This window comes from Mastigoproctus giganteus, chromosome 3 (assembly GCF_048544385.1).
Source record: "Mastigoproctus giganteus isolate SK-2022 chromosome 3, ASM4854438v1, whole genome shotgun sequence".
Taxonomy (NCBI): Eukaryota; Metazoa; Arthropoda; class Arachnida; order Uropygi; family Thelyphonidae; genus Mastigoproctus; species Mastigoproctus giganteus.
The window spans coordinates 55,876,957-55,901,846 of NC_143577.1; the positions used below are offsets into that span (position 1 = coordinate 55,876,957).

Here is a 24,890-nt window from a genome sequence, read left to right on the forward strand (position 1 = left end):
ATTATTATTTTTATTAATTGTTTTATTTTTACTTTTACTTTGACTAATGATCATCCTTTACTAGGTTCGGCCTCGTGGACCGGTTATGGCTATTATAGGGTTAAGTAGCTACCAGCTTATCCTATATGAAATATATCTTACCTATATTACTAATTGTACTTAACCTATACAAAATATATATATATAATAATGCTCCAAGTTAATTTTAAAATTTACTTCCGGATAAATCGATTATTAGAAGTTTCACGGTTTGTAGTGGGGAAATCCCTGGGGCTGCTGGACAATAAACACTGTATACTATACGACTTGAGAATTTCCCAATTAGTTTAAATATCAACGTACACAGTACTCTTAATCCAGTTATACAATATAAGTCATTTTTAAAAATCTTGTATTGTATGAATCCAAGTTTAAAATAACGTTCATTAAGCATAATTAAGAAGTCTGAACAGACCATAATCGAGCATGATATAATTATTTCTTAAATAGTGTATATATATATAAATAAATAAATTTTCTGTTTATACTCCGGCACGACAACCAAGTCAGTAGAGTTTACAATAAATCGTCAATACAAATATTTATCGTATTTAGTAGTCACGGGCTTGAACCCCGGTCTACTCAAGGAACGCGTGTTATGCACTCTCGCTCCTGACCACTGGGCTACGTCAGGCCTGATATAGTTTCTTAAATAGTGTATAATAGGGTCTCTCTCTCTCTCATGCTGTATAAGCTTGCTTTCTTGCATCATATGCCTTTACTGAAGCTAATAAAAATTCTTCCACACTTCTCTTCAACCCATTGTTCTTAGTCCATATACTGTATATCTATTAAGGGCAAGTTTGACTGCGGAGAAAAGAACTTGCTCAGTATGATTAAAGAGGCCTGTGTGCTCTGGATTCATTATTATTATTAAATTACAGTTGCTCAGAGCGAAACGGATACAAAAATATAGATTGTGACAAATTTAATAATAGGAAATATACATATATTAGATTAGATACATACAAATAAAAGCTTTCGGTTGTTTAGTCAACCTTCTTCAGTTAAACTAACAGTTAGAATGGTACTGCCAATCTTGTACGTGAAGTGCGTGATTGATTGTTGGATGTTGAAGCCTGTGGCTGTGATGTATACGGACGTGGCCAGCGTTTGTCAATGGACAGGATTGCTGTTTCGGTGGACTTGACAACCACTGTTCCTGTTCACTGAGGTATTGGAGCATTTGATGTTTAACGACTCCAACCAGGCGCGTCGCCGATAATGGCGGGACTTATCCACAATCACGACATCGCGGTGTGGGTCAATGTCGTGGTGGCTTGCCCAAACTGGTTCGCCAATAGCTGTGGTCACATGTCTGTAGAACAGGTGTGATCTACAGACATGTGACCACGTAGCGACCAACAGAAAGCTAAACCGAAAAGTAAAGAAACATTATCTTATTTACTCGTAACACATTCACTTGGGCAATTCTTTAATTTTTTTTTTTTTTTTTTTTAATTAAGTCGCATCCCTGGAGTTCTTTTCTAAGCGTTCGAGCTATACCTATGAAGTTACACACTGTTGTATACAGGGTGTCTCAGAAATATTGGTACAAACGTTTAGGGGAGGTAGGTAACATCTAAAGAAATGTGAATCGCATAGGAATCCATAACCGGAAACGTCACGGGAAAGTAGTAGCAGAGGCACAAGAAGCAGACATGACACAAGACAGTAATTAGTGGCAAACATTTATTTGACATAATACAGTATTAACAATGCAGTACAAGATGGATGCATTTCATGATGTTATAACAGATGCTCGAAGGTTCCACCATGAGACGCGATGCATGCATCACACCGACGCAGCATGGATTGGCGGACACGGTTGAACACACCTGGGGTTTCTTTGAAAGTAGCAGCAGCGCATGCGAGTCTCGCCACGAGATCCATTTCCGTCTCTACAGGCGATTCATACACGATAGATATGAGGGGCCCCTACAGAAAGAAATCAAGGCTTGATAAATCAGGTGAGCTTGGGGTCCAGGCAAGGGGTCCACCACGGCCAATACATCGACGCCCAAAACGCCTGTTCAAATGGTCACGAACACACTTTCCATAATGGACATGCTCCCCGTCATGTTGAAACTAAATGTTGCATCTCACATTTTCTGGAACATCGTGAAGTAACACTGGTAGAACTTGTTCAAGAAAGATCCGATATTTAGCGGAGTTCATGCGGGATGGTAACAGGTATGGGCCGACTGAGCAGTCACTGACCATACCTGCCCACACATTTATTGCGAAGCGATGTTGTGCCGCATGTGGGCGCCCACACACGAGCATTGTGCTGATTGAATAAGCCTTCCCGAGTGAAATAAGCCTCATCCGTGAACAAAACATAGGTCGGAAAATTCAAGTATTGAACACTTTCTTGGAGAAACCACTGCGCAAAAACCACACGTGGAGGATGATCTTGGGGGAGCAGTAACTGAACCCTTTGGAGATGAAAGGGGTGTAAGGAATCATCGTGCCAGATACGCTGTACACTGCAACGAGACACTCCTAAGGTAGAGGCAACGGCACATGTGCTGGTAGTAGGATTATTCTGGATGGCATTAACACACTTTCTTCCATTGCGGGAATTCGCGTCGAACGTGGTCTGCCCGCACTACTCCTGTTACCTCTAAATGACCCATAATCGCACAAATTTTGATGCACACGCGCAAACAAACGGTGGTCCCGGTACATGTCTGTCTGGGAAGCGTTCTCCCTAAATTCGTTGAGCGGCTCGTCCATTGTCCTCTGCTAATCCATACACTAGGTGCATGTCAGCCAGCTCATAGTTCGTATATCGATGCATGCTCTTCGTGTGGCGACTACCGCGCCGTCTACCGACTTACCGTGACGTTTCCGGTTATGGGTTCCTATGCGACTCACATTCCTTTAGATGTTACCTACCTCCCCTAAACGTTTGTACCAATATTTTTGAGACACCCTGTATAAGCGAAGTGTATTTTTGGAATCGAAAAATCTTAACTTTTGAAGATTTTTGTAGAAGTGCACAAACTGTACTATACATATTCAAGTAAAAAGTGTTCAGAACTGTAGAAATAATCTCACACTTGAATTCCACTTAAAAAAAAAAAACCTCCTACTAGATAACTGGATGTGATTTTGTGTTGTTTCGTACTCTCGTAAGATAGCCACTGCCGTCTATATTCAGAAACACTCGAGTTTCATCACATTGTGGAAGTGCATACAGTTTTTTATTTTATTTTTTGTTTTATCTTATTGCATCCTCTATATTAATTGGGTTGTTTAAGCGCTAAGGTCTAAATATATTAGCATTAGCATTAGCATTAGCAGAGGCATATGATGCAAGAAAGCAAGCTTATTCAGCATCAGCCAAAAAAAAAAAAAAAAAAAAAAACACCCACTCCCATTTCACCCCTCCGTTCGTTCGAAATACCTGTCCAGTTGAGCTTTAAATTTGTTTAGGCTATCAACTTCAACAACAAGTGATGGAAGTCGGTTCCACCAACCAACCACCCGCTGGCCAAAGGCAAATTTCCGCACATCTATCCGACATCCGTCCTTCCTCAATTTGAATTTATGCCCTCTGAGGTGATTATTCTGAGAAAGATGAAGAATCCCATTGGCATTGAGCATGCTCAAACCATTCAAAGCCTTATACACCTCTATCAGATCACCTCGCCGGTGCCTAGTCTCCAGACTCTGTAATTTGCAAAACTTAAGCCTTTCTTCGTAAGAGCAACCCTTTGTTCCATTTACTAATTTTGTTGCCCTTCTCTGTACCCGTTCCAGCAGCTCTACATCCTTCTTGAAATGAGGCCTCCAGACCTGTATACAGTACTCAAGATGTGGCCTTACCATTGCCTTATACAAGGGAATAATCACCTCCTTATCCCTGCTAGAAAAATTCCTGTATATCATTGACAAGACACCATGCGCTACTCTTGCAGCTCGTCTGCACTGCTCAGAGAACTTCATATCTGCCTGCACAATTACCCCCAGGTCCTTTTCATTCTCCACCACTGTCAGTGTAGTACCGCAGAGTTGATACGTTGCTCTGGGGTTACTGTTTCCCATATGCAGCACTTTACATTTGTCGATGTTAAACCTCATTTGCCACCTCTCAGCCCATCTGTTCAATCTTTCCAGATCCTGTTGCAGCAGCATAGCGTCAGTATTGTCCTTAACGACCCTGCCAACCTTTGTATCATCTGCAAACTTGGACATTAAACTTGATATCCCATCATCAATATCATTCATAAACACCGAAAACAACAACGGACCCAACACTGAACCTTGAGGAACTCCACTAATAACATTAGTCCACGTTGAGCAGTGTCCATTGATTACCACTCTCTGTCTTCTGCCACTCAACCATCCCCTTATCCATAGCAGCAATTTGCCTCCAATGCCACACTGCTCCAATTTGTGCAGCAGTCTTCCATGTGCAACAGTATCAAAAGCCTTTCTAAGATCCAAATATATAATATCAAAGTTATTCCCTGCATCCAGTTCTTTTGTGACTACATCATAGTATCCAATCAAATTGGTCAGGCAAGATATTAACCATTTACGCTTGAAAGTATAGCTATTAGTTTTGCATCTGTTGTTATACTGTATTAATTCAGATAGGGTTATGTAACTCATAAATAACATACGCATAATTTTTTATTTTTTATGTATTATAGTCGTATCCCAATAACAATGCTTATAAAACATTGATATGAAGAAATACATCTGTTGAGGGTGGGACATCGATGTACCCATCTATCCAACTGTAGCGTGGATCGATGTACCAATCTGCAATGGGTACATCGATGTCAACACAGCAATCAGTTTTCGTAGCATACGTGATATCTTCTGCTACCTGTTGAATAATCTCTGAACGCTGCAGACTACTTGAATAGTGTTACTTATCCTTTCAGGCTTACAGTTTATCTAAGAGGTATGTACAGAAGAATAATGTACCATGTTGCAAGCTCAGATACGTTCGGGAATGGTTCCAGGAATATGAGGGTGACACTATTATACTTCATTAACCTGCTCAGTCATCGGATCGCAACCAGTTTGAGCACCTGAGGTATGAGGTGAAATGAGCTATTCGCAAGAAGGAATCCACCGTGGTGCAATCGAGTCTACGTGGGTCAACATTATTGTGGAACTCTTTCGGAACCCGGTGGAATCCATGCTCTGATTACATGAGGGCTAAAGGAGGTGCTACTTTATGTTAGGCTGATTGCCCTAATGGGTAACACAGTTGGTAGAATCGCCGTCATACTCACACCAGGTGGAAAAGACCTGAGTTCGAATCCCGTCGATGACGCGACGAATTTTTATGGTCCCCTTTCACAATGTGGCCGAGATTGTCGGCCTCTTGTGTGGGTAGCATGATTTTTTTCCCTCCCGGAAACTGGCTTTTCGTCCAGCAAACAACAAATCGACCACAGAACACCCGCAATTTACAGACAGTATATACGGAGCAGTATATCCTTAGTCGCTGATGCTCTTTACTGGTACAATTAGGCTGATGTGCCAAATAAACTTGCCACTCGGGCCCTCGTGGGTAGCACAGTTGGTAGGAACACCGTCCTCCCCACACCGGGTTTAAAAGACCGGAGTTCAAATCCTGTCGATGACAGGAGAAATTTTATAGGTCTTTTTCACAACGTGGCTGAGTTAGTCGGTCTCATGCGATGGTAACATGGTTTTTTCCCCCGAAACTCGAGTTTTTCGTCCAGCAAACAGAAAATCGACCTCAGAACACGCGCGGTTTACACGGAGCAACATAGCCTTAGTCGCCGATGCTCCTAAAACCCAACAACAACAACTGGCCACTCGGTACATATAGGGTATTGCAATTCAGTAGTGTCCTGGCCTTTTCTGATTTATTTTTAGGTTTCGGAAATTTGTTACCTAGCCCATTTTCTGTATACCAAATGTAAGCTTTCGTATAATGAACATGCTACACTGTGTTAACATAAGAAACATTTTTCTTAACTGTGCATGACTTGTAAGACGTTGCCCTGGTAATAACGGTGATGAAGAAGAGGAGGAAAAAAAAAAAAAAAAACACCTCTGTGTATGAATTTAACACACACACAGTCATTCATCGTTTTTTTTTTTTTTTTTGTTTTTTTTCCCTCCAGTCAAAATTTTGGATAAATTACATTAGATTTGTTAATTTATATATAGCTAAATTAATAATCAAGAATTTTTTTTTTTATTTGGCTTTTATACGCCCATTTATGTAGAAATTACTTGAATTTGGCGTACTGAATTCATGTACCCTGTATCTGGTCAACACAATCTATTAATATGGATTTTATTATGTACATAACGAAAGTTAATTTTTCAGTCGGAAGTTTTTCTTCCGAGCACCTCTAGGCTATCCGTTAAAGTTCGATACATTTATTCACCGCTTGACACAAAATCGTTAACTGATGCTTTCCTGTTTGATGAATGACCGAAATACGTCCGAAACTGATCATAACAGTGTCTTAGTTTTTAATGAATAACGTATTTACATATTGGATGGTGTTATTCGATAAAAAAAAAAAAAAAAAAAAAAAATATATATATATATATATATATATATATATATTGGTTCCTTTAGGTAGGCTCTTAGATAAACGTAGTGGATTCTAAAAGAGGGTGTGCCACGCTCTGTCACTGGAAGGAGAATAGTATCTTCAGACAGTGACAAAAAATTAGAAGAGAAAACAACCACCATAACGCAGTGTAGCGTTTTTTTTGAAATTGTTTCAACACTTGCATTGAAATGGTACCCTTGCTTTTTTATTAAGATTTAAAAATTTCTCTAAACTACGTGGTCATTCTTAAAAAAAAAAAAAAAAAAAACTGTTCAGTATATACTGAACTGTTTTTTTTTTTTTTTTAATTGCGTGAAAAACTTTAGGGTTGGTGGTGAAACGAATCAGACTTTTAAAAGAGGACAGGAATTTTCAGTGACAAAAAAAAAAATCCTGTAGTGATATATGAGAAATGTTATCGATCTCGAAAGATAAAAGCTGTGTCATTTTCTCCTTGTTTTGATCGGTTCCTGTTTCAGTGTTACCAACCTACCTACCTATTCTCTAAACTCCAAAATTCCCTAGTATTCACCAATATTTCCCTAAATCATCAGAGGGGCTATATCGTGGAAGCGAGAGCTAACTAAGAGTTTTAAATGTTATAATTCGTTTTTCTTATGCTGAAAATTAAGAAGAATTGACTGTTTTCAAGCCAGAAACATTTTTGGTGTTGACTAGTGACGTATTAGCGTTGTTTTCTGTTTGGTGGGATTGCTTGTAAATTAGAAAGAAAACGTCACTATAGATAACATCCTGTATGCATTTTGCGCGCGCGCACACTTTCCGGTCCTTTGGTATATGTCATTTCACGTCATGTACCAAAGGATTGGATGGCAGAAAAAAAAGTGTATAGAAGATAATTCACCTCATCCTTTGTTGTTTGCGTTATCTTTGGAGTCTAGTCTGTCGTAATTGCCTTCGAGGTCATTGCACCTTTCCAAAGGATTGTGGTCACCAGGACTGTGCCGGGCCATTTTAGCACCTGAAGCGAGAATGAAAAATTGCGCCCACCCCTAAAATATATATATAAAAAAAAATAATAAATAAATATTTATTAATTAAAAGAATAAAAGACATTTAAAATACATTTCTGGTACACATTTTAATAAAAATAAAACGATGACAAAAAATAAAAAAAAACTGTTTTATTTTTTAAAATCGAAAACGTTGGCAATTATTTAATCTTTCTTTTTGGCTCCCCTTTCAGTTTTTAACCTGAGGCAAGAGCCTCGTTCGCCTCACCCTCGGCATGCCTCTAGTGGTCACAGTTAATATACAGCAACGATGTGCTTTTATTCATAATGCTGAGGTTGCGTAGATATACCACTAAATAATGAATTAGCAGTTCGAATAATGGCACAGATGAAAAAGAACACGGAATTAGTACTTGAAACAGAAGGAATTTTTAGTGTAATTTAATGTTTTCAAACTTCCAGATAAAAATAATGTTTCGGAGTGTGTGAAATGTGTCCCTCATTAGATCTAGGGAGACTGCTTTTAATGCAAGTGGTTTCCCTCCCCTTTGAACAGATATGAAATATCAAAACTATTTGCTGTAAATTTTCCTACAATTTTTTAAACATTTAAATAATAGGGTAAAGTTAGAGATTATGGGATGGCAACCTAATTTGGGCACTCAAATTAGGACTCAAATTAAGTATCTCAACGAGTAAGTGCTGTTGACCTTATTGGGTGAGAGATTATATTTGTGGTAATGGAAGCTTGTTAATCAGTTGTTTCTGTTTTGGTGCCACTCTCAATAAGGTGTTTTTGCATTCACCAAATATTTAAGGCACCTTTAAACAATATAAGAATAATTTTGATTTTGTCCGTGATCTCTAGAACCATTAATTCCTTTAATATTTCAGTGTTGGTTCCCTATTATTAGGATACATCGGAATTCTTTGTAGCTATATCCCATAATAGGCACCTAGTGAGTCTTGTGAAGTGTGTGATAACTGCGAATATGAGGAAATGCCGTAAGTCTCTACTACCCAGAATTATATTACGATTATAGAGGAGAAAAGTGGATTCAGTGCATTTTGTGTTTTAAGTGTGCACAATGAAGGGTGTCCCATTGTTGAGAATGACGATCTGCCGCCCAGATTTCGTTTTGAGATTAGATCGAAGACAGCTAAATAGACAAATCAGTAATTGATTAGAACGTACAGACTTTATAATATTGGAATCATAAAGCTTTTGTCTCTTCTATAATTATTTTAATAAATCATAAAGAATGAAAAGATTTTGCTTCTTACTTGATTTAAGTATTTATCACAATGTACGATACATGAATTACATTCCAAAGAAAGATTTATTGTCATAATGCTTCCATTTTGTAATCTACACTTGCCTGGTTGTGGATGGGGGTCCGTGAAGTCCTGGCTCTTCTATTGCCATTTAGTATTCTCATGGATGTTAAATCGTTACTTGGTTGTCAAGTCACATGGCCGGATGCAGACAGTTTTTCAAGAGGTTGGGACGATGCAGCAACTTATGTGATTGACAGTAATTTAAAATTAAGCTTTAATTTAGCTCAGATTTTTAACTAGCTTTTTATAATAAACATACACCAGGAATAATTACCAGCAACTTAATATCATAAAACAGACACTTCTAGTTTACTCAGGTTCTAGTGGGGGGAGCGATTGCTCCTGGATCCGCTATTCTCAAGTGAGGTGCTAGTTAATGTCTGAGCCAACCAAAGACCAGATGGCATTTCCATCTAAACTGCCTTATGAATGGTGCACCACACCGAGCCATTTGGGAATAGTTTCTTGTACGGAGCCTATGCCAGCCGATCCAGCGGCTGGCATAGAATTGTGATCAGATTATTATCAGAGAATTTTTATAAATCTCGTAATTTAATGCTTACTCTTATGTTGTCAATCCTTCACAGAATGTTTGGTTATTTGTAATATCGTGGCGTAGCGCTTAAATTAAACCGTACATACTCAACTTATGTATTTGTGGTATTTGAGCAATTTGATTGCGATTAGAGTGGATGTGAGCTTTGGAGTGATGTATATAAGTTCGTTGGCCCATCGCCAAATACGTAAGAGATCATCAAAATGCGAGCGTTTAAACTGATAATCGGCTACCATAGTCTCTTTAATATCGAAACGAAGAAATAATGATTAAATATGCAAAATCATGCAACATCGCCAGATGTACTGGAATAAGATGTGCAGCACAACGCACTTTTTATCGATTGGATTTCAGAGGACGAGTTGCACGTCGGTAGTAGCCGTGGAAAAATGTTAACGAAACTTTTTTCGTCATCCGAACTGAAAATATATATCATACTGTAATTCTGAGCCACACCTAAAAATATCCGGTTTCCACTGTAAATTTCGGTTTTTCATCTAGCAAGAAGTTCGACCGACCATATTAGTACATACAATTTACAGGCAGTCCGTATAGACTAGCCGGAATGTTGTCCCTCTTCTTACCGTACTAATTTTAAAAAATAAAATAAAAAGAAAACATGTTGCTCGAAAAGCATACTATGAACCACACTAAATTATTTGTGGAATGAAAAGTTCTTTACATCACGTTCGTGATAAAAAAAAAAAAAAAAAAAATTAATTTAGTGAGCTCTAAACGCTGGAGAATTTAAAATACAGCATTCTGGAAAAAAATAATACATGATGATTTGAAGCTCAATTCTCTGTAACAAGGCGCCTCCGTAGCCAGGTGGGCAGGAGCAGCAGTGTGTGGCATACACTTCTTGATTAGACCGGGGTTCAAGCCCGTGACCCACCAAATACGGAGGATGCGGAAAGGTCAGGGAATGACCACCGCATATCCCCGGAGCAATATGGCTTTAGTTGCTAATGCTCCTAAAAACCAAATAACAACAACAAAACTGTGTAACACTGCTTCGTCCCCCTCTCTCCTTCAGAAAATCCTGGGTCACCACTGGGCACAATGAAATAATTGCTTGAATTTCTCTGGAATCAATGGCATACACTTCTTGATTAGACCGGGGTTAAGCCCGTGACCCACCAAATACGGAGGATGCGGAAATCAGGGAATGACCACCGCATATCCCCGGAGCAATATGGCTTTAGTTGCTAATGCTCCTAAAAACCAAATAACAACAACAAAACTCTGTAACACTGCTTCGTCCCCCTCTCTCCTTCAGAAAATCCTGGGTCACCACTGGGCACAATGAAATAATTGCTTGAATTTCTCTGGAATCAATGGCAAGGGAGGTGATGCCCTATGGGCGGATTGCTCAACTACTTGAAGTCATGATCCTGTTTGGAAGTACCACTTTATGTTTGTTTCTGCTATGCGTGTGAGTTGCTATTTTTTGGGAGTTAATGTAAATTTTTGTAGGCATCTTCTTTTTCTTCAGTGTGCCGTCTCTTTGCAGAGGTTGCTGTCATCTTCGCAATGGACGAAGGAGTCCTACAAATTTAGGAATTAATTTGTAGGAATGAATACTTTAATATTGCTGATGGCGTTTTATATTTATTTGTTTATAGCAGCAATCACTTGAAACCTAATCCAAAATCCTTTCAGCTCAGGTACGCCATATTCGTCTCATATTCTGCAGGTGATATTCGTAACTTTCTATGGAGAGCGACTGCGAAAATGAAACGTTTAATTATATCTCGTGCTTCAGTGTGCACACAGCTCGCTTCATGCAAAGTGTTCTTTTTAAAAACCTGCCTATTTCACAATAAGCGCTGAAGATTTTGAAGTTGTGCAAGAACCACTAAAAAAGAGAATTTGTTCGGTTTAATAAGAAAAAAAAAAAGCCGGGGGGGATATGTATTTTAATTGGAGAAGTGATGGGAATCAAAGATGAAGTCAGATTTTTAAGAAGAAGAAACAGCAATAACAAATCAACAGGCTCGTGAAACCAGAACTTGAAGACTGAGCTTTTGTCAGTGAGATGCAGATAAAATTATTCTTCCTCAAAAGAATATTCATAGACATACCAAAAAGTAGAATTACTGCTTGTCCTGCAATGTGTTGATTTTTGACTTATAAAATGAACATGATGTGTATTAAAAATTTAGATTCTAAACTTAATTCTTCATAAAATTTTTTTTTCAGATTTCTGATTATATCCAATGAAAATATGGTTTTAAATTAATATTTTGATATATTTAGTTTCTTTCCTCGTTTGTGTTTTCAAATATGTTTTGATTATTCATATTGTAGCTTTAGACTAAGAAAATTGAGATCTATATTGATGACAATATTATTTTTCATTGTGTCCCACCCATGGGTAGATTCAAGTGTGAACTAGTGGCCCCACACACACTGGAATCCTCAATCCTAGTTTCGCAGGGGATGGCAGGAGCTTTATCATAAACTGTTTCACAGAAAAAATGAATCCAAAGAAATATTTAAATACAATAGTAATTACAACAATGGCAAAAAAAAAAAAAAAAGTTTCTGTTTCACTGTGCTAAATTTTGATACATTCAAAAGTTTGAACTAATTAATTTGCAAGCGCCATTTCTAATTGTGTTGCGTATTAGAAATCGTCATCGTTACCATTACTCTCTCAGCCAACTTTCCTTATTTCTTACTAGCCGCACAAATAATTTTACAAAAGATAAGGAAGAAAAGAAGGGGGAAAAGCTGCCCACACTGTAAGGTGGTTACATACAGACTGTTATAATTTACAGCATATTCATGATTAATTGCGGTGTTTCAGTGGCAGAACTAATAAGAATAACTGGCGGTTAAGGTTGCCAGGTGACCTCAGAAAACCCGAATAGCTATCAGTTTCGCGTATCCACAACTTACGGCCGGTGGTTCCCTTTATTCTCAACTTCCGGTTTTGTGCATTCGCATCAATTATTTCAAAGTAGATAGGGTTGTTGGATTATTTCAATAAAAATACCGAACGCAAAGAAAGTTTAGTACAAAAAAAAAAAAAAGAAGAAAAAATAATTTTTCTCTGGAAGGGAGCACATATATTGTAGTAGGAAATATTAATCAGAAGTATAATGGAAATGGATTTAAAATACACACAGTTACTTCGTACAAACAGATTCAACGTAGAAATTTATGTTTTCTGTTCATAGAAATTGAATAGCAACAGTAGTTTCAAAACAACTGTAATGAAAACTGAATGTAACTAAAATTAAACTAACAAACGGATGAAGCGCGAGTGAGTAGCACACTCTCTTTGAGTGTACCGGGTTCCAAAAAAAAAAAAAAAATCCGTGACTGCTAAATACGATTAACATTTGTATTGATGGATTTATTGTAAACTCCGCTGACCTGGTGGTCGTGCCGGAGTATAAACAAGAAATGATAATGTAACTCAATTAGAAAATTTCATACATTGACATGTCCGGTATTTTCTCAGTTTTGTTTACCCGACAGTTAGCTTAGACACGGGCAGTCTAGGTCAAAACCAGACACCAGCAAATTTATTGGTGGTATAATATTTGCTTGTTTTGGCTGAAATTTTGACAAGAAATATGTTTAATCCTATTATTTTTGTTACCAAATATTAGCCTTCCTATTGTTATTACTTTCCAATTCGAGCTCAATAGTCGGATGACAAATTAAAAAATTGTATGCAGTCTGCATTTATTACGGATAACATTAACATTTTGAACTATTTTTTTCTTCCTTAATTTAGAAAACGGGGTACTTAGTTTCGCAAATCCGAATTATCACCTAGATCCATCAGATGTGAACAGTAATCCCGAACCAACTAGTCAGTTAGAACCAGCGGAAGATGACTACGATGAACTATACGAAGAATTAGACGCTGTATGTAGGTTCAGTCGTAAACCAGCGATTCAGAGTCGCCGCAGTTACGCCCAGTTGGATACCGTTTCTATGGGAATAGACATAAATGCAGAAACTAGTGCGGCATTAGAGAATACACCATTGTTGGCACCAGATTGCGAAAATAATTTGTAAGTAAACCTTTTCAGCGAACTGATAAAACTTTGTGTGATATAGTTGTGTACTTTCATTTCGCACTTATTTCAATTATTTATTTGCCATATAAAAGTTAGTAAATTTGTTTTTAATTTGTGTTCTGTGAAAGGCATTAAGTTAATAAATATCAATAATTATTTAAAATTAATGCCTTTCACAGAACACAACTTAAAAACAAGTCTAAAAATTAATTGTAAATTAGTTTATAAATTAATTTTAAATAATTATTGATTATAACCTAATCCCTAGCCATAATTATGAGTGCTTCCTTGGACTCAGGGGAGGTCCTCATGGACTGGAAGTGTGCAAATGTATCACCAATTCACAAAGGTGGTTCAAAAGGTGACACAAGTAACTATAGACCTGTTAGTTTAACTTGTGTTCTGGGAAAAATAATGGAGTCACTGGTTAAAGAAGCATTGCAGGATCATCTAGACAAGACTGCAGTCATAGTTAAGACACAGCATAGGTTTATTAAAAGTGGGTCTTGTCTGACCAATTTGATTTGATTGGATACTATGATGCAGTCACAAAGGAACTAAATGCCAAAAATAATTTTGATATCCTATACTTGGATTTCAGAGAAGCTTTTGATACTGTTGCATATGGAAGACTGCTGTACAAATTGGAGAGATATGGCATTAAGAGTAAGTTGCTATAATGGATAAAGGGATGGTTGAGTGGGAGGCAACAGAGAGTGGTAATCAATGGACACTGCTCTTTGTGGACAAATGTTATTAGTGGAGTTCCCCAGGGTTAGGTGTTGGGCCCATTGTTGTTTTGTATATTTATCAGTGATACTGATGAAGGTATATCAGGTTTAATGTCCAAATTTGCAGATGATACAAAGGTTGGCAATGTTACTGGCAATTCATTATTATGCAAATATTTCAGAATGTCTAAAGGGTAATTAATATCAATGAGAAGATATAGATCTAGTAATTCTTTGAAAAGCTCTGTTCCATTAATATATTTATACTCACCATTTGTAAGAGATAGTTGTAAATCTATGCAGTGCTTGCTTAAATCATCTTTTGACATTTCTCCTAATGCTTTAAAATTATACAAAAAGTGAAACTTGCTACAATTATGTTCCAATAACTCGAATCGTTCTTCGATACAGGCTATTGCTTTATCTAGAACAGTGAAGTAAAATTCAATCTTAAATTTGAGTGTGGGGTCCTAAAATACATTCATGGTGTGATTCATAATAGAAAATTTTCTTTTCTTTTCTTTTTTTTTTTTTTTGATCTCTTAGAGGTACAATATCTTTAAAAGTAAAGTAGCTTCTATGTCTAAAGCATTTTCTTGAAGTTTTCTAGAATTTATATCAGTTCTTCAAACCCTGCATCAGAACGTTTTTGTACTAATTAGCTTCTTTAAGGAGTCTAAAACATTCTGTAAGATTTAAACTTGGGTCTGCAAAATCTTGAAAACCACATTAAGTTCTTTTAGGATAACTGAACATATAAATTTGAATGTTATTATTTTTCTTGTTGGTGACTCTACTAAATGACAAGACATAGCATCTTTTTTCATTATTTTCTGACAGATCCAGCAGCACATCATATATACCATCCAGATGATATTGCAGTGGTTCAAGAGCATCTATACAACTTGACTGTGTTTCAGACCGAGGTATACATAAAGCTCTTGGATGGTATAAAATAAAGCTATGCCTTCTATTGAGACCAATACAGAATCATTAATCCTTAGGCACAGGGAATGAAAAATTCATGTGGATTTAAATTTAATGTTTGCTGCTATATACCTAAATTTTTACCTTTCATGAGTGCCCCGTTGCCTGCTTAGATCCTATCCTATCCTATCTTTGCCTACATAGATCATCCAATGGAAAACCAAAACTTTCTAATTGTTTTAATATCACTCCCACTAGTCCCAAACCGGAGGTATCAGATACTGGTATAAAACCCAAAAAAATGCTCCCTAATTTCAAACTTATTGCTTTCTTCATTTAAAAATACAAATCTAATAATAATAGTAATCTGTTCAGTATGACTTTTATCAGGTGTGCAGTCTAAAATAATTGAGTAATATTTGGCTTCTAATACAATTTTTATGGCTATCACGTTTTCCCATAGTATTCACTAATTTTAAAAAAGTTCCCATTATCATGATGGAATAATTTAATTGACTTTCCTCAAAATGCAAGTGATTGACCTGACAAAAATTGCACAACCTTAATTAGTCTCTCTAAAACACCACGACAATGCCTTTTTTCACCATCGATTAATCTTTGGTTTTCACAATCTATAGTTATATTTTTGTTCTAAGATGCAACACTGACTCTTTCCAAATTTTAAAAGATTTGCTATGTTCTTTATTTTTTTTTGCACATTTCTAATGTGCGACCTAGATTTTTCGATGTTGAAAAGCCTTTGCTTGTCCAAGCACACCTGTGGGAGAAAAATAGTTTACAACAAAAACAATAAACTGCATCATTCATTAGGGAGTAAACAAGCCAAAATCTTTTAATCACTTCATTATTGCTTGATACTCAGTTATAAAAATTCGTTAAAAACTGCCGACCATCACTTTGAGGGAACTTAAAACCTGAATCAGACACTTTCATAGGTCATTTTTTTACAATAATTTGTCTAATAATATTTCTTTGATCACACTGGTGTTCAAAGAAAGTGCATCAGCTAGGAATTTTACATTTCTAACCATTTTTGCGATGGTATGTTACAATAATCACTAGCATCAAATAGAAATATAAACAAAATATATTTGTTAACAGTTAAAACAAAGATAAGTAATATTTGACAGGTGCTCTCAAAATATTCCAAAATCAGCATTTGCAACCTTTATACAACAGTTTTGGTAAACATGACAATTATGGCTGAAATGCTATCAGAAGCCCTCAGTTTGCTTCAGTTTATGATTTTAAATGGAAAACAAAATGGAAGTTCACCAGGTGCAAACTAATATTTAGTTGAACCACCTCTGGCCCCGGTGACAGCAGCACTTCATCGAGGCATTGACAAGATCAATTTCTGAAGATAATCAACTAATAGTTCTTGGTTCCAAACATGAATTATGGCTTCCTGAAGTAATTAGTAATCGTGGCATGTGATGCAAGAAAGCAAGCTTATGAGTTTATGTAGCATCAGCCAAAAAAAAAAAAAAAAATCACACAACCATTCCCTCCAAATATTTGTCTAGTTCTGCCTTGAATCTGTTTAAGCTATCAACTTCTACAACGACAGATGGAAGTTTGTTCCAGCAATTAACCACCCGCTGGCTAAAAGCAAATTTCCGCACATCTATTCTACATCTGTCTTTCCTCAATTTGAATTTATGCCCCCTTAGGTTCGTAATCTGAACAAGTGGAAGAATCCCATCAGAATTCAGTGTGCTCAACCCATTCAAGGCCTTATACAACTCAATCAGATCACCTTGCAGGTGCCTAGTCTCCAGCCGCTGCAATTAGCAGAACTTAAACCTCTCTTGGTAAGAGGATCCCTTCATTCCCCTCACAATCTTGTTGCCCTTCTCTATACACGCTCAAGCACATCTACATTCTTCTTAAAATGAGGCCTCCAGACCTGTATGCAGTATGCAAGGTGTGGCCTGACCATTGCCTTATACAGAAGGACAATCACCTTCTTTTTCCTGTTAGCAAAATTCCTGTATATCATTGACAAAACCCCAAGACCTGCTCTGACAGCCTGTCTGCTCAGAAAACTTCATATCTGACCGCACAATTACTCCTAGGTCTTTTTCATTTTCTACCACCCTAAGTGTAGTACCACGCAGTTGGTACGTTCCTCTGGGGTTACTTCTACCCATATGCAGTACTTTGCATTTGTCAATGTTAAACTTCAGTTGACACTTCTCAGCCCATCTTCTCAAATTTTCTAGATACTGTTGCAGTAGCACACTGCCATTGCTGTTATTAACAACCCTGCCAACCTTTGTATCATCTGCGAACTTCAACACTAAGCCTGATATACCTTCATCAATATCATTGATAAATATACAAAACAACATTGGACTCAACATCGAACCCTGTGGGACTCCACTAATAACATTAGTCCACGAAGAGTAGCGCCCATTGATTACCACCCTCTGTTTTCTCCCACTCAACCATCATTTTATCCATTGTAGCAACTTATTCTTAATACCATTCTGCTCCAATTTGTACAGTAGACTTCCATGTGTAACAGTGTCAAAAGGTTTCCTGAAATCCAAGTATATGATATCAAAATAATTTTTTGCATCCAGTTGCTTTGTAACCACTTCATAATATCCAATTAAATTTGTCAGACAAGACTTTCCCTTAACAAACTCATGCTGTGTCTGAATTATTGCTGCCGTCTTTTCTGTATGATCCTGCAATGCATCTTTAACCAGTGACTCCATTATTTTACCCAGAACAAAAGTTAAACTAATTTTTCAGAAAATAATTACTCGAGTAACTCTTCGATACCCCTTTGTGAATTGGGGATACATTTGCACATCTCCAGTCCGTGGGGACCTCCCCCGAGTCCAAGGATGCTCTCATAATTATGGCTAAGGGTTCACGAAGGGTCTTTGGTTTGTTACTGGCAACAGCAGATTCCACACGATGCCAACAGTTCTCTATAGGATTCAGGTCTGGGCTGTTTCCTGGCCAGCTAAGGGTTGTAATGGAATATTCTTCCAACCATTTTTTCACCTGTAACAAATGTAAACACATTACTGTCGAACCTCTAATGCACAAATGAAGTTAAAGTAACTATAGGAGTGTCTGCTTACACTTTTCACCCAATGACAAGGAGCAGAGTCGTCCAGTTACTTGGCAGGTTGAAATGGTCTCTAATGGTTGGCAGCAATTTTCCTTCCAGTATAGGCAGGTATCCATTGTTCCACTGCTCAGGGATTCATTTGACATGCTCCTTACACCAAATTAATTGGCCTTTTTCATTTTTTTTGTGAGAAGGGGCATCTTCTTAGGATGACAGGCTACAAGTCCATTTTTGAAGAGCCATCTTCTGATTGTAGCTGCACTTGCTACCACTCCTGTATTTTCTTACCATTCTCTTTTCAGCTCAGACAAAGAAGCTTTACGGTTTTTAAGGCATAAGCACTCCAAAATGCGCTCCTGTTTTGGCTTAGAGGCTCATTTGCATCCGGTTTCATCAAGAGAAAAAACAGTATTCTTGAGTTTGGAAAGAAATGTACTCACTATCCACTGATTACAAGACACTTTATAAGGAATATGACGGGAAGAACATCCTTCCTCGTGTAAAGCAATAATAGCACTCTTTCTTCGTGGCGTCAACTGCACGTATCTTGCTATCCTGACACAAGCAAGGAATGACTGCAACTCTTGTAGACCGTGCTTATATAGCTGAAAGTAACAGCTGATGTAATATTATGTCATCACCTATGCATGTCAATCTTATCTGATGGAATCTGTTAGAAATATTGCCATATACTTATGTTATTCGGATGACAGTTACCATTTTAAGGGTGCCTCCGTAGCCAGGTGGGCAAGAGCAGCAGTGCGTAACACATGCTTCTTGATTAGACCCGGGTTTGAGCCCGTGAGCCACCAAATATGGCGGATGCGAAAAGTTCATGGAATGACCACTGCATATTCCCAGAGCAATATGGCCTTAGTTGCTAATGCTCCTAAAAACCAAATAACAACAACAACCATTTTAAGGGGTGATGCACTTCCTTTGAACACCAGTGTATATTTATTATATACACTATGTGATCACTGAATTATGACCCCCTACCTAATACTTCATATGTTCTCCTTTTTGCCCTCAGTAGAAGCTATCTGACGTGGCATTGATTCAACAAGATGTTGGAAGCATTCGGGTTGTATTGCCAACCAAGCTGTGTTCATGGCAGTCAGCAATGCAGGTATGGAGGTGATTGGTGTATCCAGATGCCTGATATGCCTTTCCATAGTGTCCCACAAGTGCTCTATGGGATTGATATCGGGAGAGTTCTTAGGCCAATTGATATGTTGGAAGTAGGTAGGTGGTCATAATTCAGTGATCACGCAGTGTATATAATAAATATACACTGCGTGATCACTACATTCCTCAAACCATTCCTGCACAACAAGTGCCCGATGGCTCGGTGCATTGTCATATTGGAAGACACCATTGCCATTTGGGAAAGAGTATAACATAGCGGGGTGTACACCGTCAGCAAGCAGTTGATGATATTGGAAACCACTGATACGTTGTTCCACATGCACCATTTTTAGGCTTTTGTTATTCCTTTTATTTTTGTTATTATTCCTTATTATTGTTCAAATATATGTATTAATTCCTATTATTATTGTAAATATATGCACAAAAAAAATAAATAAAGTGATAATCCTTTTGCTGGACCTTGTTATATAGCAAGCCATGAAAATTTAGGTCCTTAAACTTTGTATTAACGAGTTTCTTCTATATTCATAAACAGCTTTTTTTCTTCTATATTCATAACATTAGCATTAGTAGAGGCATATCATGCAAGAAAACAATCTTATTTAGCATCAGCCAAAAAAAAAAAAAAAAAAAATCCATCCATTAGCTCCTAAAGTTTGTCTAGTTCAGCCTTGAATTTATTTAAGCTGGTAACTTCCACGTTAGGTGGAGGTTTATTCCAGCAATCAACCAACCATTGGCTAAAGGCAGATTTCTGCACATCTATTCTACAACTGTCTTTACTCAATATTAATTTATGACTCCTCACCTGCAGAATCTGAGCAAGAGGAAGAATCCTTTCAGTATTCAGCTTGTTCAAACCATTCAAGGCTTTATGCATCTCACTTAGATCACCTTGCAGTTGCCTAGTTTCCAGACCCTGCAATTTGCAGAAATTGAACTGTAGTTGTAGTAGTGGCATGTGATGCAAGAAAGCAAATGTTATGAGCTTATGCAGCATCAGCCAAAAAACAAAAAAAAAAAAAAAAAATCACACCATTCCCTCCAAATGCCTTTCCAGTTCCTCCTTAAATTTATTCAACCTATCAACTTCCACAACGACAGATAGAAGTTTGTTCCATCAATTAACCACCCGCTGGCTAAAGGCAAATTTCCGCACATCTATTCTACATCTGTCCTTTCTTAATTTGAATTTATGCCCCCTTAGGTTCGTAATCTGAACAAGTGGAAGGATCCTATCAGAATTCAACGTGCTGAACCCATTCAAGGCCTTATACACCTCAATCAGATCACCGCGCAGGCGCCTAGTCTCCAGCCACTGCAATTTGCAGAACTTAAGCCTCTCTTGGTAAGAGGATCCCTTCATTCCCCTCACCAATCTTGTTGCCCTTCTCTGTACACGCTCAAGTAAATCTACATCCTTCCTAAAATGAGGAAGGATGTAGGCAGTACTCAAGGCATGGCCTGACTGTTGCCTTATACAGAGGGACAATCACCTCCTTTTCCCTGCTAGAAAAATTCCTATATATCATTGACAAAACCCCATGACCTGCCCTGGCAGCCTGTCTGCATTGCTCAGAAAACTTCATATCTGCCTGCACAATTACTCCCAGGTCTTTTTCATTTTCTACCACCTTAAGTCTAGTACCACACAGATGGTACGTTTCTCTGTGTAACAGCAACACTTTGTTCCATTTATTAATCTCGTTGTCCTTTGTACTCATTCTGGTAGCTCAACATCTTTCCTAAAATGAGGCCTCTAGACTTCATTTTAGGCAGTACTGAAGTTGTGGCCTGACCCTTATACAAAAGGATAATCACCTCCTTATCCCTGTGAGCAAAATTCCTATATATCATTGGCAAGACCCCGTGAGCTGCTCTTTCAGCCTGTCTGCACTGCTCAGAAAACTTCATATCTGACTGCACGATTACCCCAGGGTCTTTTTCGTTCTCCACTACCCTGAGAGTAGTACTGCACAGTTGGTATGTTAGTCTGGGGTTACTGCTACCCATATGCAGTACTTTGCATTTGTCAATGTTAAACTTCGGTTGGCACCTCACAGCCTATCTGCTCAACTTTTCCAGATCCTGTTGTATTAGCGTACTATCCTTAACAAACCGACCACATCCGTATCATCTGGGCGCCTCCGTAGCCAGGTGGGCAGGAGCAGCAGTGCGTAGCACACGCTTCTTGATTAGACCGGGGTTCGAGCCCATGACCACCAAATACAGAAGATGTGGAAAGGTCAGGGAATGACCACCGCATATCCCCGGAGCAATATGGCCTTAGTTGCTAATGCTCCTTTAAAAAAAAACAAAAAAAAAAAAAAAAAAACACGACAGCGCATTCTGCCATGTGAAGGCTGCTGCTGTGTTGCCTGATGCACAAGAGTGAGCTTTGGCATTGAGTTGAGCAGCTGAGAGTTCGATGGATCCATATTTTAATTCCTTTGAGGGCGTCTACTCTACTCTTCAAACTCTCATAGATGCCTGTGAGAACACTTGAATCGGCAACTAATTTCTTGCCATTCTCTGCACTTAGCACACAAAAACATCCTTCTTGTCAAGATCATGTATTTCTCCAGAAAGTCTGCAAACATTTCACAAATTGCACATTTTTTTTTAGGCTGTGATGCGTTGGAGAATCGTCCCCTTCAATTCTCCCCCGAGCCACAGCACGTTACTTGCTGCTCTAGTCTGGGTCATGGTTTCCATTTAAATACAATGTAATTAATTAACAATGAAATTAATAATATGGTTAATAAATTAAATGATTTTTTAACTACCCTATACTTGACTGATCATACAGTTGTGTACTAAGATAATACGTGTTCCTTATTCCGCTATCAAGTTATGCGATTCCGTAATGATTACAGTGTTAAATTAGTTATATCCTTAGCTAAATACAAAAGATATATGCCCAAAAAGTGATTAAACTTTTAAAATACTTATTTATTACAATTAAAACCCTACTATTCTTCTGCTCTACTGGTTACGTGCTACGATATTCCTGCCAAAACACTGATACAATGGCAGTATGAGTAGTGAGTTTTAACTTACAAAATCACTAGCTAAATTTAAAAAAGAAGCTAACAGACACTCCTAAGTCTATTTAATCTGTTTGCAAAACACAATTTAATATGGTAATTAAAAATACAATAAAATTTCAAAGAAAGAAAATTTATCCGTTTACAGGAGCTCCAGAAGTCTACATCTTCACATCATCAGTATGGACATTCTTTTAACATGTTTATTTCTGTTTAATGCAAAGCAGTTTTTCATTCATCTGGTTGGAATCAGGTTTTTGTCCAGAATCCATCCCCAGTTACTGACCAACTTTACCACAGTAAGTAAAAAAAAAAACTGGTTATACAAGTGATGTTTTCTTATTAGACCTGGTTGTTTAACCCACAGATACCTTCTAGCCAAAGATGGCCTTTAATATATTAAAGAGAGCAAAGTGCTTAACATCTTTCTCTCTCTTGAATTTCCAAATTCATTAATACTGTAACATATATTAAGAGACATCGGGACATTGGCGAGCATTTTGCTTTCCTAAAGGTTATACATTAATACTATTTTATTTGATGTCATATTCTCCATAAAGTAAACATGTATTTTATGATATCTGAACTTAGTATACTGTAGGCATAGTTGCTGATGTGCTTGACATCTGTCATGGTGACATTATAATAGTTGCACCACTTGTCACTCATTTAGAAATGTGTTGGTTATTAACCCAAACCGTTTTGTAGACTAGAGGAATCTTAAAGGCCTCTTCGATAAGGCTGGGTTTAGCCAATCTCAGGTGGATGATAGGGTTTTTCAGCTCATGAACACACACATGCACACACACATAATGTAATACATGAGTGCAATATGGCATGAGATGCTGATGCACACTAAACTCTCAACAACAACATCCATCTGCCTCCTTATAGGTTCTCAGGGATGTGTAACATCAAATCTTTCCAAGAAACTTCCTATATAATCACTAAACAAATTTGCACAATCAGTGATTCATATCATCAGGAGGCACTGCTATTCAGTTTCCCTCCCTAACACCAGCTCCAAACTTTTGTCATTTCCCAATCTCCACCTCATCGGAGGACCTGTGTACCAGGTGGACTACTATCACCACACTGGTGCTAGCATTTGTGTCACCTGAAGCAAAACCTTGTAACGCCTAATTGATATCATATCTTAATACGCATATATATATATGCAGTAGTGCATCAATTCGTTGCACTAGGGGTGTGCAAGTGTGCCTCACTTGCACACCGCTAGTGCCAGCCCTGACTGTCAGTTTTTCAACTTTCAGGAACCAGAATTCTAGTGATAGATCATTACCATCATAGAAGAAGGAAATGCAGAGAATTGCGTTTTATGCAGTCTCCCTAGAATTTCATGGTAATAGTGATACTGACCACATTCCTCAACAGCATTACAAGCCTATCTTGCTCTGAGGCATATCCGCTACTGGCCACAGAACTTAATGCTAAGAACTGCGAAAAGGTGTCAACAAGTGAACTTCATTAATCAACACTATAGCCCAGGGGTGGCCAACAAGTCAATCGCGATCTACCAGTTGATTGCGGCTTTAATTTTGGTTGATCACATCATGGCAAATTTTAATTATATATAGAAAATAGATTAGTCAGATTGTAAATGTTGTTATTATTATTATGTGCTCCACTGCATACGCTTATTACAAATCCATTGAATCATGTGACTACTCTTGTCTCTGCTCAGCCGCTAGGCTTGCCTAGTGAAAATTCACGCAGTTACGTCGTGGAGAGCATAGTGTGTGTGTCGGCTTCTTATTTAGCTTAGTTAATATTAATAACTGGACAATACTTATACATTAATTTAATACCCTTTGATTTAAAGTGAATACTACCAAAAAGAGTAAAACATATCATTTTCATCAACAGTGGGAACTAGAATACTTTTTTGTAATGATAAAAGAAAAATGTTGTTGTTTGATTTGCAATGCTTCTGTGGTTTAAAATTGCTCTTCAAGATCTGCAATTATCGCGAAATACTATGATGCAATGCATCGAAAAAATGAGTAAAAATTCGAGCAAACAATTGCGTGCTCATATTGCTAATTGTGTGTCATTTTCTTAACAACTGGAGAAATCTACAAATGTCAGTGATAGGGCTCAATTTCTCATTTTTATTCGTATAGGTTTTTGATGATTCTGCCACTAGAGAAGAATTGAAGAAGATATGGTTTCATTAAAAGAACAAACTAGAGGTCTTGATATATTTAATGCATTCAAAAATTTTATTGAAAAAATGAAATTACCACTATTTAAGCTTGTGTCAATAACAACAGATGGAACCAAAGCAGTGACGGGACATCTTAACGAATTCATCGCATTGTGCCAAAAGGATGATAAATTTCCAGATTTTTTGAGTTACCACTGTATCTGACTTTAAAGATTAAATACCA

The 24,890-nt window shown here is 37.6% G+C and overlaps 1 protein-coding gene across 7 annotated transcripts in view; it reads left to right on the forward strand.

The window, feature by feature from the left end:
• LOC150088024 (protein Fe65 homolog) overlaps nt 1–24,890 on the forward strand; it is a 437,915-nt gene that overhangs the window by 233,121 nt on the left and 179,904 nt on the right. For all 7 annotated transcript variants that reach the window (XM_090370536.1, XM_090370537.1, XM_090370539.1 and 4 more), the window contains one exon: nt 13,225–13,507. In XM_090370536.1, the coding sequence (XP_090226662.1) occupies nt 13,225–13,507 (283 nt within the window). The remainder of the gene's footprint in view (nt 1–13,224; nt 13,508–24,890) is intronic.